Genomic DNA, 13,061 nt, shown 5'->3' with positions numbered 1-13,061 from the left:
GTATTACAGCATGTTATAAGATGACGTGCTTTTTTTTTTTTTTATTTTGGGCAGGCTCTTTTGTTTGCCCCGGGCATATCGGTCTCTGAAAAAAGCCTTCATCCAGTCTGATTTCCTCATTGAATATTTTTTTTTTTCTCTCTTTCTCTCTTTTTGTGAAGGGTTGTTGTTTTTGTTTTTTTACTCTTTTTCTTACACCGACTTTTTTTTTTTTTTTCCTCTTTCTTTCACTCTTTGTCTCCCTACTCTTTTTCATTATATACAACATCATGTTGGCCGCCACTCGTAAAGCATTCACTTCTATTCCCAACGTTGCCTCCAAAGCTACTTACGCCACTGCTTCTCAAGCTGTCCAAATTTCCACTGCACAAAACGGTATCAAGGTGGCTGCTGTCGAAGATGCTGGTCAAACCGCTGGTTTATCTATTGTCGTGAATGGTGGTGCTCGTCTTGAAAAGGGTTCCAATGCTGGTGTTGCTCACTTTTTGAAGAACTATGGTTTCAAGGTAAGGACAAACGAATATATAAAAAAAAAAAAAAAAGAAACGAATTCAGCCTCGGTACAACGCCAACTACAACAACTATAACAGTGCGACAAAATAACACGGAAAAACACCACTAAAAGATAAAGGATGTCAACTATCAATTATCAATCCATAATATCAACATTTCTACAAGGAACAATTCAACAATAATAACAACAACGCCTCTTTATATATATATATGTTTAAATGGATCTGTTGACATTTGATACTCAAACTTGTATTTATTTCTACTTCTTTTTTATTAGAACAATACTAGTCGTACCGCTTTCCGTGTTGCTCGTGAAGCTGAACTGTCCGGTGCTGTTTTATCCTCCAACTTGACCCATGAATCTCTTGTTTACTCTGCTGAATTCTTGACTGAAGATGCGTAAGTAACGAGTGAATCAACTATCTGTTGTAAAAGGACATCTTCATATATGTGTGTGTATTAATGGAGTGTATGGGCATGGAACGATTAACACTAACTTTTTTTTTTAAAAAAAAAAACCAACCTTTTACGTATATGTATATATTTATAGTGAACATTGTGCTGAACTCTTGGGTGATGTTGTTAGCAAGCAAAAGTTCCAAGATCATGAATTCCTTGATGTTGCCAAGCAAACTGCTGCTGAATCTACTAGTGCTTTGGCCACCCCTGAAGTTGTTGCTATTGAAGCTGCTCATCAAGTAGCATTCCGTTCTGGTTTGGGTAACTCTATCTTTGCTCGTCCTTCTAGCAAGGTGAACAATGCTGCTGTCAAGGCATTTGCCACCGAAGCTTTCACTCAAGGTAACATTGCTCTTGTTGGTAATGGTTTGGATCTCGCCACTGTTGAACGACTTGCTTCTTATATTCAAGTTCCTGCTGGTCAATCCTCCACTTTGGCTTCCAAGTACTATGGTGGTGAATCTCGTATCGATCAAGGCACCGGTGCTGGCCACTACGTTTTGGCTTTTGAAGGTGCTGCCGTTGACTCTACTGATTTTGCTGCTGCTCAAGTACTTCACTTTGCCCTTGGTGGTGCCCAACACATTAAATCCGCCCCTGCCTCCGGTCTTCTTGGTCAAACTTCTGCCAAGCTTGCTGAAGGTACTCAAATCAAGGCTTTCAACTTTGGTTACTCTGATGCTGGTCTCTTTGGTGTTTACATCTCTGCTCCCTCTACTGATGCCACCTCTTCTGCTGTCGCTGCTGCTGCTGAACAATTGAAGGCTGTTGCCAACGGTTTGTCTGCTGAAGATTTCCAACGTGCTGTTGCCCAAGCTAAATTCGCTGCTGCTTCTTCCTTTGCTACTCGTCTTGATCGTCTCGAAACTGTTGGTGCTCAAGTAAGCAATGATTCAAAATAATATTAAGCAACTTACTCATATTTCCTTTTTTTTTTTTTAAAAAAAAAAAAAATAGGCTCTCCGTTCTGGAAAGTATACCTCTGCATCTGATGTCGCTGCTTCTTTGGATAGCCTCTCTGTTGCTGATGTTGCCAAGGTAAGGAATTTGGATAGAGAATGGAGGAGTCATCACTGTTGTTTTTTGTGTGTCGGCATAGGATGAACTTTTATTAATATCATCATTTCTGTATAGGTTGCCCAACAAGTATTGAAGAGCAAAGCTACCACTGTCGCTCTCGGTGATGTCTACAACCTTCCTTATGCTGATTCTATCTCCCTTTAAGTTTTTTTCTATTTTATTTTTCTTTTGAACATCTTCCTTTCCCACCTTTTTTTTTTACAAAATAGCATCTATTAGTTAGTTTATTTACTTAGAAATAAAAACTCCTCTTTTACAAAACAAAACAAAATATAAGGTTTAGTGATGATCTAGTTTTAGTATTCTTTCGTTGATATCGTTTGTTTTTCAAGGTTTATATTTAATGATGATCTAGTTTTAGTATTCTTTCGTTCATTTCATTTTTTTTTTTTTCTATGATGAGCCAGATATATTGTGCAAGGAAAAGAAAAATCATTATTTATCTAATAATGGTGCTGCACACCTGATGATCAATAAAGGTTGACTAGAGGTCCCATAAATAACTCAATGTTTACAATCATGATTATTTTTACAAAAAAAAAAACAATTGATAACTCTTCCCTTTATTTACAATAGATGTCGAGAGGAAAAAAAAAATAGTAGATATAAATAAAAATAGAATCATCATAAAAGGAGTTGTTTACTGTCAATTAGAAACAACATGATGATTATCATCAGGGTTCAAAATAAATAAGATAATAATAGTAGATATCCCTTTTTTTTTTTTTTTTTGCTTCAATCTAGAAGCCTAAAGGATCTACCGGCGGCACGTTTCATTTTTGTCATCAACACACCAAATTTTGATTTTTTCTTGATAAAGCGAGCATGATATTGTTGTTCACGAATGGAATGATGAGCAGAAGAAGAAGAAGAATCATAGCAAGGATGATATGATGATGATTGGCGTCGTGGCATAGTAGATAAAGTCCTCATACTGTCTGTTGTATTACTTACATAGGAAGATACAGAAGAGATCATGGAGGATGTGGATGAGGTATCATCGATGATTATTCCATCAGGTGTAGAATGACGTCTAATCATTGTTGTCGGCATCATCATCATGGGTGCCTTGATCTCCTCTAATGATTCATACCGATCCAGTAACATGTCTTGATCTTCAGTCCAGTCAATCCCAATGGGAGGTTTTCTTGTAGGTCTGCATTGTAATTTATTAGGTGATCCTGATGGGAAAACAAGTAATGGTGATGGAGTGGAAAAAGGTCGGAAATCAGTCATCTTGATTAAAAAAAAAAAAAAAAAAGAAGAAATCCAATGTAGAAAGTCAAAAAGGAAGGCTGTTTTTTTTTTTTTTTTTTTTTTTTTAATTCATAAAGTCATCTGATTACATTCTGTCTGCACACAATCATTGTGATACCATCCAATTGCCAATAATGTACTATCCGATCAAACAACACATATATATAAATAGTTTTTATTATAATACGCATATATAAATAAATAAATAAAACTAGATCTAAATATCTATCACTTCACTTTGACATCCACTACATCGAGGGGTTTCCAAGAATTCAAAGAACGCCGGTTTTTCCAAAGGAGGTAGGACACCCAAGGAAGGTATTTTCGCCAAAGAATCAAAACTGGTATCACCATGACTTTCATCATCATCATCATCTTCACTATTCACCCATTCGAATCCATTTTCACTGACTGGGCTTAATCCATTTTGCATCAATTTAACCTGAGCAGCATCCAATGCATTTCGTCCCACCGTCAAATCTTCTTCATGATGATGTCGCATAGCTTCATGTTGTTGCCACATACGTTCTAAATGTTCTTGATACTCTGTCCGTAACCGTTCAATCGTTTGTTCCAGACCCTTTCTTTCCCTTAGTAATCCTTCCTTTTCTTTGTTGGCCATGTTTTCAACGTCCAATTGTCGATCTCTTACTGTTGTCAACTCGCCTCGAATCGTTGTGAACGCTTCAAATTGTCGTTCTAATCGTAGTTTCAGTTCCTTGTTTTCATTTTCAAGCTGATGTTTCGATATCACGTCCTCTTCTTCTTTTTTTTCTTCTTCTTGTTGATGATGATCAGTGGATGCATCATTATCATTGATGTGTGCCTTGTTTATACTTGTTGCTGATGATAACTGTTCCTGCAATTGTCCCACTTGAATCGTCTTTGCTGCTGCCTGTTCTTGAGCATCCTTCAGTTGACGAGTCAGTTGATCTAATTGTTGTTGGACGCTACTTTCCATGTCGGTGACTTGCCATTGTAATGCCTCCGTATTCTGATCACGATTTGCTAAAAGTTGTCTTGTTTCATCCAGTTGTCGTTGTAATTTCTGTTGATCGTTCAAGTGATGTTGTAACTGCTGTTGTAATTGACTGATATCTGCTGTCATGGTCGTTACTTTGGTTTGTTCCGTCATCCATTGCTGTCGAGCTTGTTCCAGCATGCGCTCCATGTCTTCATGCTTTTCATCTGCCATGGCTAATGCTTTCACCTTTTCATCGTAGAGTCGTGCTTGTTCTTGTTCCTTTTGTTCCAAGTTAGATACTTGTTGCTCTAGATCCGTGAGTTGACTTTCCAAGAGCTCGACTTGTTCCTGTCTTTTTTCCCGTTCTTGTTGAAGAAGATCATCCTTGTCGCTAAGATCATTTTCATCATCATTGGCCAAAGAGGATTTCATACTTTCCAAGGTCAGTAAATGTCTTTGAATTTCATCATTCGCAATCGCAGTTGCAGTACGTTCCGCACTGAGTTCTTGTTCCAAACCATTAGCGTGTCGTTGTAATTGATCCATCCTGTCCTTCATCTTAGCAACATCAGATTCTAGTCGCCCTTTTTCCTGCTCTAACATCTGTTGCGCCAACACTTGATCTTTCAATTGCTGTTCTAGTGTTTGATACTTGAGTTCCCAAATTTCTGATCCACCAGCATCATTATCACTACCTTGTAAACCAGATTTGAGTTTGGCTTCCAATTGAATTATTTCAGCAGTACGACTTTGCAGTTGCGTATTCAATGTATCTACCAAGGTTTGTTGAGCCTCCAAATTAGCATGAGATGATTCCAAACGTGATTGTAATGTGGCTTGTTCTTCCAAAAGACTTGTGCGTGCATCTTCAAATAATTCAGCCAATTCTTGTTTTTCATCCAGTTCAGCTTGTAAAGTTTCCAGTTTTTCTTGTAAAGTGTGTTGTCCATTTTCGAGATCCTGTTTCTCAGTTTCTAATTTACCAATTTGTTCTTGCTGTTCCGTTGCACGTGCTTCTACTTCTTTGAGCTTGTCAACATAAGACGCCATTTGAGATTCTGCTAGAGCTAATGCTTGTCGAGAATGATGAAGTTCCAATTGTTGTTTCTCCTGTGCTGTTATCTTTGCTTCAATATCGATCGCATTTCGTTCAATTCTTTCATATGTTGTCATGACATGATCGATTTTTTGGTTGATGTGATCCATTCTTTCTATTGCGACTAGACGTTGTTGCCTGCTGATAGATTCATTTTGTGCAGTTGTTTCGTGAAGTTGTTGTTCAATTTCGTCTTTTGTTTTCAATAGATCGGTATATAATGACTCTTTTTCCTCCAAAGTCTGCTTGATGGTTGCGTATTGCTGTTCTAAATGGCCAAGATCTACTGATGCTGTTTCCAATTCTTTATCTTTCATCATTGTAGATGCTTGTGATGCTTCCAATTGTTCTTTCAATGCGTTCCGATCATTTTCCAAGAGTTCAAGTTTGCTGGTAAGTGTACCGATGTCTTGATCTTTGTCATTCAGTATATCCTTTGTTTCGCCAAATAGTTTTTCCAATCCATCCTTTTCTTGTTGAAGGTGTTGTAAAGATTCGGTGAACTTGCTGATATCCATATCTTTTGTCGAGGAAGCCATTTGTATACTTTCAAGTTTATCTTTCAACGAAACTACCTGTTTTTCGAGTTCTTCATGACTTGCTGTCAAATTGGAATAGTCGATCTCTTTAGAGTCCAACAGTTGTTGTAATTCATTTGTTTGTTGTTCCCCTTTGTTCGCTGCTTCTTTCAAGGTATCATAATCTAATTGTAGATGAGTGAGTTGATTGGTCTTTTCGGTCATGCTGCTGTCTTTCTCCTGCAGGCTTGCTTGAAGTCTTTCTATTTCAAGATTCGTTCCATCCAGTTGAGACTTCCATTCGGCCGATTGTTGTTCCATGGTATCACATTTTTCCTTTAGCATTTCTAAATCCACAGTTTGTGACTTGAGTTGTTGTTGGTAATCATGAATTTGTTGCTCCATACTATGGATCTTTCCTTCAAGCTTGTGTCTTGCTGTTTCATCTTGTTGATTCATATCAGTTGAGGTGATATCGTTGTTGTTGTTATTGATAGGTTGAATATTGTCAGTACTTCCATTCTTAAGATCCATGACCTTGGTAGAGAGTGATTTGATTTCACAGTCTTTGGTATAATTGTCTGCCTGTGTCCTTGCCAATTCTTCTTCGAGATCATTCACCATATCTATCAATCGCGTGGTTTCAGCATGAAAATCAGTATTGGAAGCTTGAAGTTCGTCCACCATGGCTTTGTGCTTTTCAGATACTGTTGAAGCTTCTTCCCATTTGGATTTGTATTCATCACGTTCATGTTGCAAAACTTGAAGCTTGTTTTCGATTTCCACTTGTTGATTTGAATCTAATGATGATAAAAAATCCACATTCTCAACACCATGTTGCTGTTTTTGATCATTGTCATTGGCCATTTCAAGTAAATTTGTCAAACGTAGGATTTCATTTTGTGCTTTTTCCAAAGAAGATTGAAGATCAGTTGCTTTTTCTTGGTGAGACAAAGTTGTTGTGTTGGCTTCAGAGAGTTGTTGTTTCAGCTTGTTATGTTCTTGTTCCAATAAAAGTTGCTTTTCCACAGAATCATGTAATTGTTGATGCATGGACTTTATTTCTTCATGTTTATTCATCTCCATCTCTTCATATTTCTCTTTTAGTCTTTTCAATTCTTGTTGTAATTGGATGGATGATTCTTTTCCCTCGTCCAGATCAAGTAGTGTCTTGCTTTGTTGCTGTTCATCATTCTTGTCGTTTGTTATTCCTTGCCAAGATGATGTTTGGATTCGTGGTGATGTGATTGAAGATGCACGAGCTGATTGTGGAGGAGGTGGAGAGGCAAGTGGCGAAGTTCGAGCTGAAGCAGGAGACGTAGGTGACGTGACTGAATGGGCGCGAAGAGAAAGAGGTTGTGCTTGTGAAGTAGAGTCAATAATACTGGGTCTAGTTGGAGGGGTCATATCAATTGATATACTGTCAGATCTAATATAGAAAGAATAAGGAGAATAAGAAAGATATCTATAAGAAAAAAAAAAAAGATGAATTACCTTTTGACCAGAGGTGAACCTTGATTTGTAAAAAGTGTGTTGTCAGCGACCACTTGAGTTTCTTCTTGTACTGATTTTCCATTGACTGACTCATTGTCTCTTTCTTGTTGGTCTAATCTTTTACTTTGAAACTTTTTGAGCTATAATAAAAAAAATAAATGATGAATTATTGTTTAGTGGATTTATTCTTTTAATAAATCATTTTCATTGCTACCTTTTTTCGTGCAGCAACAAGTTTTGCTTGTCGTAAACTTTCAGCGTCAGTTGTATCTTTATCAACCATGTATGAAGAAAGAGATAAAAGAAAAAAAAAAGAATCACCCTATATAAAAGTAAGGAAAGAAGAAAAAAGAAAAGAAAAAAGAAAAAGGTCGTTCAATAATCAAAAGAAAAGAGGTAGGAACCAATGATTCAAAATCCGCCTTCCACACAACCTATTTTAGTGTAGCATTGCATCTTGCTTGAATTTTTTACTTTCCTTTTCCTTTCATTCTCCAATACTTTTTGTTTTCTTCATCTAGTTTGATTGAAACTTTATTTATCCTTTGGTTGATTTACTTTTCATGAGATATCGATCATACATTTATTATCTCTTTCATCTCTAAACAGAAAGGTAGTACAATAGTAGAATACAGAAAGGAAAGTGAACAGGTATAAATACCTTTATCATTCTCTTTTTTTTTTTTTTTTGATATCTCTCTTAATATCTATAGTGAAAAGGAAATTAATATATTTTTTTTCTTTCTTTCTTGTAACACCAGGGAGAACAAATATCTATCTAAATGAGGGACATATATCCAGATTGATTGTGGATGAATTTGACTGGTTGATGATTGTTAACTATTTTATGTATATAGTGACATCGTCTAGTTTATTCTTTTATATAATTAAATGAATAAAAAAAAATTGAACTATTGTGTAAGATACAGGTCTCTGTCAGTGATTACAAGCAATACTTTCTGGATCAAAAGATAGTATTGTATGTTATGATTTGGTTGAATGGATTGGAATATCTCTTATATTGATTGAATAATGAATTCTGGGGTGTTAAAGGATCTTGATCATCGTTATTAAGTTTGATTTATGCAGAAAGTATTCGGAGGGTTAAATAATGTACCTTAACACACGTAAAGATCAAATAAAATAGTTTTATATAAAATGATATTATTTCTTAAACTATGATATAATTATAATGAATAGTCTTTATTAAATAACGATAATAATAAAAAAAATAATAATAAAAAAAATAAACTAAACTAAATACTACAATAATACTGTATATCATAATAATAAATAAAAAGTCAACCTTTCTTATTGTTATAGTATCTCCATTATATCTACATAATAAAATAGTTTACTTTAGAATATTAGTGGAATCTATATTCTGAAGTAAAGGAAGATGGGTAAGTTATGTATTATTACCATAGTAATAAACAATAAAGAAAGTAATGATGAATAATAAAATAAAAAAAAAAGAAAAAAGAATTGTTCAATTCAAGTGTATATATATTTTTATATGTGTGTGTGAGAGAGAAGAGCATTTTTTTTTCTTTGGAGGGAGACCGGAATTTGAAATGATCACATTTAGAGTAGGCCTAATGACATTTTTATCTTTATGAGCTAAGGTTAGGCGTGAATCTGAAATACCTCTCACACGTAAAATTGTGGGTGATGATTGTAACCATGGGATGATAATGGATGATTGTACGACTATGTTCGGATGTTGTTTCCGGAATGATTTCTTTTCCATTTGGTTGAAATAAGATATTAATGGAGTTGATGAAAATCATCCTATTACTGAATGCAAATAAAAAGAAAGGGAACAATAATGTTCTTCTTTTTGTAGAGAATCAATGTCGGGAAACAAAACTACATACATATAAATTAACCTTGTTTGGGTAATTATGAGATGAACGAAGATCGTTTTTATTTGGAATCAGGTGTTGCAAAGAATAAAAAAAAAAAAGATTTTTATATTTATCTATTTCCATCTTGGATGTTGATTTTATAGAGTCCAGACCAACTTTAAGTTCGCATACATATATAACTCCTGCATGTTCTGTTTGAATGAGTAAAAAAAAAAAAAGTCATTATTCTCCATTCAAGAGTCAATGGGTAATGTTGATTATCATCAAAAATTAGTTATCATTCATCATCATGTAGATCATCTTTTTTATATATATATGTTTATATACTAAAAGATAAAAGGTTAGAATTATATTTGACAATGTAGGGAAACAGGTTCATTAGAAAAACACGTGGGGAGAATCCTAATTCTCTGATAGATTTTCAATGGGATTGTACTACTCGAGTAAAGTGAAATCGGGAAGTTAAATTACTAAATGATTTTCTCATTTTCCATCCTTTCTTTTTTTTTTTTTTTTTTTTGTTCTTTTTCTTTATCCCTTTACATATATATATTATTTTATTCTACTATTTCTAATGTCAAGGGCAACGAATAGTAGTCACCCAAAAGTACATCAACGAAAAATATCCTTGACAACAGCATGTCCACCTTCTTTAGCGAAACAAGATAAAAAGACTTCATCACATTCTTTCTCATCAATGGAATGGTATCAAAAACTATGGAAATCTCGCATTTTTCGTTGGATAGCCTATACCTATGTTTTATTTAGTATGTTATTCTCTGCTTCTCAATTCTTTTATTCTACCACAACTTCTCCTTCTGAAGGTACGATACTCGTCTTTTTTTTTTTTTTTTATTCTTCTTTTTTTATTCACCTTTAGTTTTTATATAGTATCTCAGTTGCAAGTGTCAAAAAAATCATCCTCTCCAACTCACATACTACCATCTTCCAAATTAAACTTATTGAATACACAATTACGACTCAGTAAAATGTTTAGTAAATCTTTACGACAACCTGATAATGTTCGACCTTTTTGGATGACTGCTACTGAACCACCTACATCTATTTGTATTACTACTGTGTTGACATTGGATGATATGGATTCTTTGGAAATTATGGCAACACATTGGCAAGGTAATAGGAAAAAAAAAAAAAAAGAGGTTATAAGATAGCAGAAGAATTGATTTTTTTTTTATTTTAATGGGGATAGGTTCTATTTCAGCAGCGATTCAAATTGAAGCCAAGGATGGATTAAATTCAGGGCATGCAGTACAAGTCCTATCTAGACTTCGACGTGAATATGAAACAAGACCTGCACTTCAAAAATATGTTGATTTCCATGTTATTCTTCTTCCAGAACACACCACACGTATTCGACTTCAAGCAGCTCGTAATTTGGCTCGATTATTCAGTCGATCTCAGTACATTATGCATACACCCATTCACGTATTATGGTTACCATCATCTATTTCCCTATCCACCAATACAGCAACGATGGAACGATTGGATCAAGGTGATGCTCTTGTGGTACCTACATTTGCCTTTCCTCGACGCAACAATGTACAAACAAATGTATTTCCTAAGGACCGAGATGGGATCATTGATTGGGTGGACGCTGGACGGATGGGATTATTGGATTATCATTGGCCTCTTAACTTTGGTCCATCTTCTTATGATGATTGGCGTGTAGCATCCGAACCTTACTTGGTCACTGAATACGATTATCATTATGGTCCTGTTTATATTACTACAAAGGAAAATCATCCATGGTAAAGAATAAAATAAAAAAAAAAAAACGGATAAAATAAGAAAAGGATAAATCTTAATATGGTTCTCTTTTTTTTTTTTTTTCTGATGATAGGTGTGAAGAACGATTTGATGATCAATTATCGGCATGTGTTTATGCTACTTATTTGAATGGGGCCAACTTTTATGTTTTACATGATACTTTTATCATTCGATCTGGACAAGAACCTGAAAATCGTTTAACAGATGGCGAGGTAAGAAATGGAAAAAAAAAGAAGGAAATCATATATTCTAACGAGTTCTCCATTTTAAATTATTATAGAGAATGATTCAAGATGGCATGTACAAGAATTATCGGGTTGAACAATGTGCTTTCTATGCAAGACAATTCGATCAACATGGTGTATATGATACGAACCGAGCAAGTCATGTCAAACAAGAATGTGCCAAAGCGTTAAGGAAGGAAAATATTGTTTAGGTTATACATAGATAGATAGATGGATAGATAGATATACGGACGTTGTTGGTGATAGATACCATATTTTTTTGTTTTGGATTATATAATAAAGAAAATAGTTACTGTTTGAAAAAAAAAATATGAACCAGTCTTTTTCAAATGATGAATATTGTATTTCAAGTTCTAATACGATACAATAGATCTTAGTATTCTTTATCTTTCTCTCTTTGTTCTTTTGAGTCAAGTGAAAAGGAGATCGTTTAAGTTGATTATAATAAGAAGCCGGGGTAGCAAAATCATCCATTGACCATTTGATACTTTATTTCAAAAAAAAAAGTTTTAAACTCCAACTATAAGGTTTTTCTTTTTTTTTTTTTTTTTAATTTACTTTTTTTTTTTTTTTTGGTTTCTCTTTTTTGTTTTTTCTTTTTTTCTTTTTTTTTTTCTTCTTCTTCATTTTATTAATACATACAACAACAATGGTTGGCTTGATAGACAAGTTAAAGTCTCAAATTGAAATATGGAAAGTAGAAAAATATACCAAACGACGTACTTTTCTTCCTGAATATGATTCTAGAGGTAAATATTATTAAAAAAAAAAAAGGTACAGAGCAAAGTCGCATAACCTTGATTCTTTCATTCATTCAATAGATACCGAATATTATCGCCAACATTATCACGATGGTGTTTATTACAATAGTGACCAAACTCCTCCACCACCACAAGCAAGAACACCTACAAGCACGCAATATCGATCCTCTTTAGGGAAACGCATGTCCGTTATGATTAAAAAGAAGTCATCCTCAAACTCACTTCCACATCCTCGGTGTTCTGAAACTTATAATGCTAACTATGAACGGTAGATACTTTGGTCTGTATTAGTCCTCTTTGATAAAAATTTTTTTTAGCTTTCTCTATCTCTCTCCTCTCTTATACATATAATTTTTTTCCCTTTCCTCCTTCTCCTCTGTCAACTCTCCCTCTTTGTTCTCTCTCTTTTTTTTTTTTTTAGTATTCCCCACCTCCTCTTTTATCGTTTCTTTTTAGTTTTGGATTTCTTTGTGTGTGTGTTTGTGTGCGTATGTTTATTTGTCATTAGTGTCCCCTCTCCTCATTCACCACCAATCTCCCTTTTTTGGATTATGTAAGAAAATAGACCTCCTTTATTTTTATCCTTTTTTTTTTATTTTTATATTTGTTGTTGTTCTCATTGGAATGGTGTCACAAAGGATTATCGTTTATTGTTTGGATACTTGTTAAAAAAGAAAGCTTGTCAAGAAAAAGGTTATTATTATAGGTTTCATTTTGACTGGTATGTTGCGCGCGGGAAAACAGTAGCCGCTCATATTTTTAAAGTTGAGTGTTAAACGAAGCCCATGGTCATTTGCCTTTTTTTGCCTTGTGCTTCGTGTGATGTCCTGATCATTTCTTTTTTCTTCTTCTCTATTTTGCACACAGACCTATTTCCTTTTTTTTTTTTTCGAGTCATGGTACTGTTCTTTTTGGAATTGTCTATACGTCATAATCCCAGTGCTTCCTTTTCCATTATTAAACAAATATCATCATTCATCTCTAACACAAAAACTCTTTATAGTATTCAATTACAATC

General features: G+C 34.5%; 4 protein-coding genes across 4 annotated transcripts; all 4 read left to right on the top strand.

Annotated features, from left to right (window-relative positions):
• The first annotated feature begins 205 nt into the window (after window positions 1–205).
• BX664DRAFT_324298 (Metalloenzyme, LuxS/M16 peptidase-like protein) lies at window positions 206–2,323 on the top strand. The gene is made up of 5 exons (XM_051543815.1): window positions 206–506; window positions 791–912; window positions 1,064–1,853; window positions 1,930–2,010; window positions 2,107–2,323. The coding sequence occupies exons 1-5, from the start codon at window positions 270–272 to the stop codon at window positions 2,194–2,196; spliced, it is 1,320 nt and encodes a 439-aa protein (XP_051402807.1). The 5' UTR covers window positions 206–269; the 3' UTR covers window positions 2,197–2,323.
• Window positions 2,324–6,597: 4,274 nt separating this feature from the next.
• Window positions 6,598–7,343, top strand: BX664DRAFT_61615 (uncharacterized protein). Its single transcript, XM_051549656.1, has one exon. The coding sequence runs from the start codon at window positions 6,691–6,693 to the stop codon at window positions 7,132–7,134; it is 444 nt and encodes a 147-aa protein (XP_051402806.1). The 5' UTR covers window positions 6,598–6,690; the 3' UTR covers window positions 7,135–7,343.
• A 2,444-nt stretch (window positions 7,344–9,787) lies between these two features.
• Window positions 9,788–11,593, top strand: BX664DRAFT_324290 (uncharacterized protein). Its single transcript, XM_051543814.1, has 5 exons — window positions 9,788–10,073; window positions 10,149–10,383; window positions 10,460–11,018; window positions 11,111–11,249; window positions 11,318–11,593. The coding sequence occupies exons 1-5, from the start codon at window positions 10,005–10,007 to the stop codon at window positions 11,471–11,473; spliced, it is 1,158 nt and encodes a 385-aa protein (XP_051402805.1). The 5' UTR covers window positions 9,788–10,004; the 3' UTR covers window positions 11,474–11,593.
• Window positions 11,594–11,889: 296 nt separating this feature from the next.
• Window positions 11,890–12,711, top strand: BX664DRAFT_324289 (uncharacterized protein). Its single transcript, XM_051543812.1, has 2 exons — window positions 11,890–12,031; window positions 12,104–12,711. The coding sequence occupies exons 1-2, from the start codon at window positions 11,932–11,934 to the stop codon at window positions 12,313–12,315; spliced, it is 312 nt and encodes a 103-aa protein (XP_051402804.1). The 5' UTR covers window positions 11,890–11,931; the 3' UTR covers window positions 12,316–12,711.
• Window positions 12,712–13,061: the final 350 nt, after the last annotated feature.

The sequence above is a fragment of the Halteromyces radiatus genome (assembly GCF_025201355.1).
Source record: "Halteromyces radiatus strain CBS 162.75 chromosome Unknown BX664scaffold_2, whole genome shotgun sequence".
In the NCBI taxonomy this organism is placed as follows: Eukaryota; Fungi; Mucoromycota; class Mucoromycetes; order Mucorales; family Cunninghamellaceae; genus Halteromyces; species Halteromyces radiatus.
The sequence above is the reverse complement of the archived record's forward strand: the minus strand, read 5'-3'. Positions and strand labels throughout refer to the sequence as shown.

What these genes read in the sequence shown, in the direction of transcription:
- BX664DRAFT_324298 (XM_051543815.1), top strand. Translation starts at nt 270, where the DNA reads ATGTTGGCCGCCACTCGTAAAGCATTCACTTCTATTCCCAACGTTGCC. An exon ending in TGAAGAACTATGGTTTCAAG is followed by an intron (nt 507 to 790) that starts GTAAGGACAAAC and finishes CTTTTTTATTAG; the next exon opens with AACAATACTAGTCGTACCGC. An exon ending in GAATTCTTGACTGAAGATGC is followed by an intron (nt 913 to 1,063) that starts GTAAGTAACGAG and finishes ATATATTTATAG; the next exon opens with TGAACATTGTGCTGAACTCT.
- BX664DRAFT_61615 (XM_051549656.1), top strand. Translation starts at nt 6,691, where the DNA reads ATGATGATAAAAAATCCACATTCTCAACACCATGTTGCTGTTTTTGAT.
- BX664DRAFT_324290 (XM_051543814.1), top strand. Translation starts at nt 10,005, where the DNA reads ATGTTTTATTTAGTATGTTATTCTCTGCTTCTCAATTCTTTTATTCTA. An exon ending in ACAAAGGAAAATCATCCATG is followed by an intron (nt 11,019 to 11,110) that starts GTAAAGAATAAA and finishes TTCTGATGATAG; the next exon opens with GTGTGAAGAACGATTTGATG. An exon ending in ATCGTTTAACAGATGGCGAG is followed by an intron (nt 11,250 to 11,317) that starts GTAAGAAATGGA and finishes AAATTATTATAG; the next exon opens with AGAATGATTCAAGATGGCAT.
- BX664DRAFT_324289 (XM_051543812.1), top strand. Translation starts at nt 11,932, where the DNA reads ATGGTTGGCTTGATAGACAAGTTAAAGTCTCAAATTGAAATATGGAAA. An exon ending in TCCTGAATATGATTCTAGAG is followed by an intron (nt 12,032 to 12,103) that starts GTAAATATTATT and finishes TTCATTCAATAG; the next exon opens with ATACCGAATATTATCGCCAA.